The following is a 2,298-nucleotide window of genomic DNA, read 5'->3' as shown; positions in this document are numbered from 1 at the left end:
TTAATGTTATGATATTTTAATATATAATGGATAAAATATTAACTAGAATATGAAATTTTATATAAAAGTATATATATATATATATAAATTTTCATATATAAAATTTGAAACCTATTTTGGAAAGAGGGACGAAACAAAATATAGGAAAAAAGATGGGTGAGCCAAAGGGAGAATTGGTTAGGTTTAATCTATTTGGTCTCCTATGATGAGTAAAATGTGTGAAATGTCTACTGGAAAACAAGGTAAACATCTACACAAATTTTTCTAAAAATTTCAGACAATATAAATTATTGTGGAAATCTGCCCTCTCAAATAATTTTAATTTAATTTATCATTCAAATATAATTAATAAATATCAAATAATATACTCTACGGACCAAGGCTATGTAACTTACTGCTTAAGGCTTTAACTCTATGGCCATATGGAGATATGAGTAAGAGCTAGAGCCTGCTGAACCTGCCTAAATCGCCGTAGCCTTAACCGCCTGTGCCCCACGCCCAGCGCACCACTCGCATATCATTTGAGTGAGTGAGCACGCGCTAGGAGGGGGACAAGATGCCCCGCCTGTGATTGAGTTCGAATATATTCCTAAAATATTGCTATTTTAATTAATAAATATCAAATAATATATAGAAAATATATTTAAAAACTAAAACAATCAAATAAATAAATAGCCTACGAAGTTATTAGTAATATCATCTATTAAAGATGGAAAAGATGAATAGCCTTATTAATTGCAAACCACTGTTTAGAAGATCCTTATGAATTCGGAACAATGCGCATCTGGTTGGAAGCCCCTCGTGAAATCCGATTAATAATAATCTTTTTTTTTTTATAAAATATATATAAAAAGTAATATTTTTTTTTTTCAAACAAAACAATTACTCTATCTGAGACCGTTTTATATAATAAAAAAACAACATTTCTTTATTCACACAATTACTTTATCAAATTGATGGTATTATCCGCATCTTGATCGTCTGTTCAAATCTCTGAACTGCTTTCTTATTTGCCCGATGATATTATTCGTCAGTCCTCAACGTTCTTTTGCAATATATCAAAATAGATCTTTCTAACTATTGAGTATGGATGAGTGAACTGAAGATGACATATTTTTCTTTCTGCATTCATGGATTATAATTTCCACTTACGTCATTTGCACATCATCACCTGTGCAAACTGCTAAGTAACGCCATCGTAATTTGACCCAAGCGGCTTACAGGACTCGCTGATACAATAATAATCGATAAGGGAACGCTGGCAGATATCAAACTCAAAAGTGTGATTGCAACAACAGGGCGAGTGTTGATCAAAGTGTACTGCAACCATGCAATTGCCCTGAATACCTGCGCATGATACGCGGGATATAATTCTTTCTCCCATTCCATGTACTCTTCCGGAGTCTTGTAATTTGTCTCCTGCATTTTGAGGTCGAACATTCGCTTTCTCAGAAGTATCATATTGGCGTCCACTATGTTCCGGCCACCTGCATTCAAAACAATTTGGCACTTAATGTAACTTTTTGAAAGGCCACTCATGGGCATAGCAGTCCACTACATAGATATAACCATAAGTCCGGTGATAAAGAATACAAATAGTACCTGAACCAAATTGATATTTGCCAGAGCTTGCAGCTTTTATAACGAGCTGCCTCTGGTTAACTCCTCTCTTCCTCATTGGAGCAGAAACAGTGGGAGCTCCCCCGTTCTGTTTCTGCGGCATTGGCGGTGAGAAGGCTCGGGAGATATGGCACACGTGCCCCGCAGAATCTTTGGGGATCGCTATTCCAACTTTCAGATCCATCACTGACCTACAAATCTCTAGTCTCACGGTATTCTAAGATTGCAGTTCTTCGTTAACGACCAACAGAAAGAAAGAAGCGTACAGTTTTATGATGCTTTTGCGCTGGCAATCTCTTGCAAGAAAAAAACAGTCTCGATAAAACGGTGCAGCTAAGAGATCTCTCATTTATAGGGCAAGTTGAGTGCAATCATTAATTCATTGAAAAGAAAAACGAAGCAGCCGATCTTCTGCTTCCTTATAATCTATGTCCCCGCCGCTCGGCTACGCGGTTTAGCCAAGTCATACTCCGCTCTTTCTGGTTTTGAGCGGGACAGGTACCTTTTTTTGAAGTTCCAACGAGATTAGCGCCACCTGTTAATGCTTTCTATCTGGTTACGACATTGTGACCATTTGTGGAAAGTGGCTCACAGCCATGTGCACAGCGGCTCCCACAATTCCGTGTATTTAACAAAAGGATTAATGTCCAATATTTTTTCGTCAACTTCAAGTTAGTG

General features: G+C 36.9%; 1 protein-coding gene across 1 annotated transcript; it reads right to left on the bottom strand.

Moving 5' to 3' along the window:
• Positions 1–949: 949 nt before the first annotated feature.
• LOC149178324 (uncharacterized) lies at positions 950–1,925 on the bottom strand. Its single transcript, XM_089423602.1, has 2 exons — positions 1,603–1,925; positions 950–1,487 (listed from the first exon to the last, which is right to left on the bottom strand). Exons 1-2 carry the CDS (start codon positions 1,802–1,804, stop codon positions 1,168–1,170), a joined length of 522 nt encoding a protein of 173 aa, XP_089279728.1. The 5' UTR covers positions 1,805–1,925; the 3' UTR covers positions 950–1,167.
• Between the last annotated feature and the right edge of the window lie 373 nt (positions 1,926–2,298).

This window comes from Pinus tabuliformis, chromosome 4_1 (assembly GCF_031772625.1).
Source record: "Pinus tabuliformis cultivar Carrire ecotype Pingquan chromosome 4_1, CPIR1, whole genome shotgun sequence".
Classification (NCBI taxonomy): Eukaryota; Viridiplantae; Streptophyta; class Pinopsida; order Pinales; family Pinaceae; genus Pinus; species Pinus tabuliformis.
Note: the sequence above shows the minus strand (reverse complement) of the source record. Positions and strands in the feature narration are given on the sequence as shown.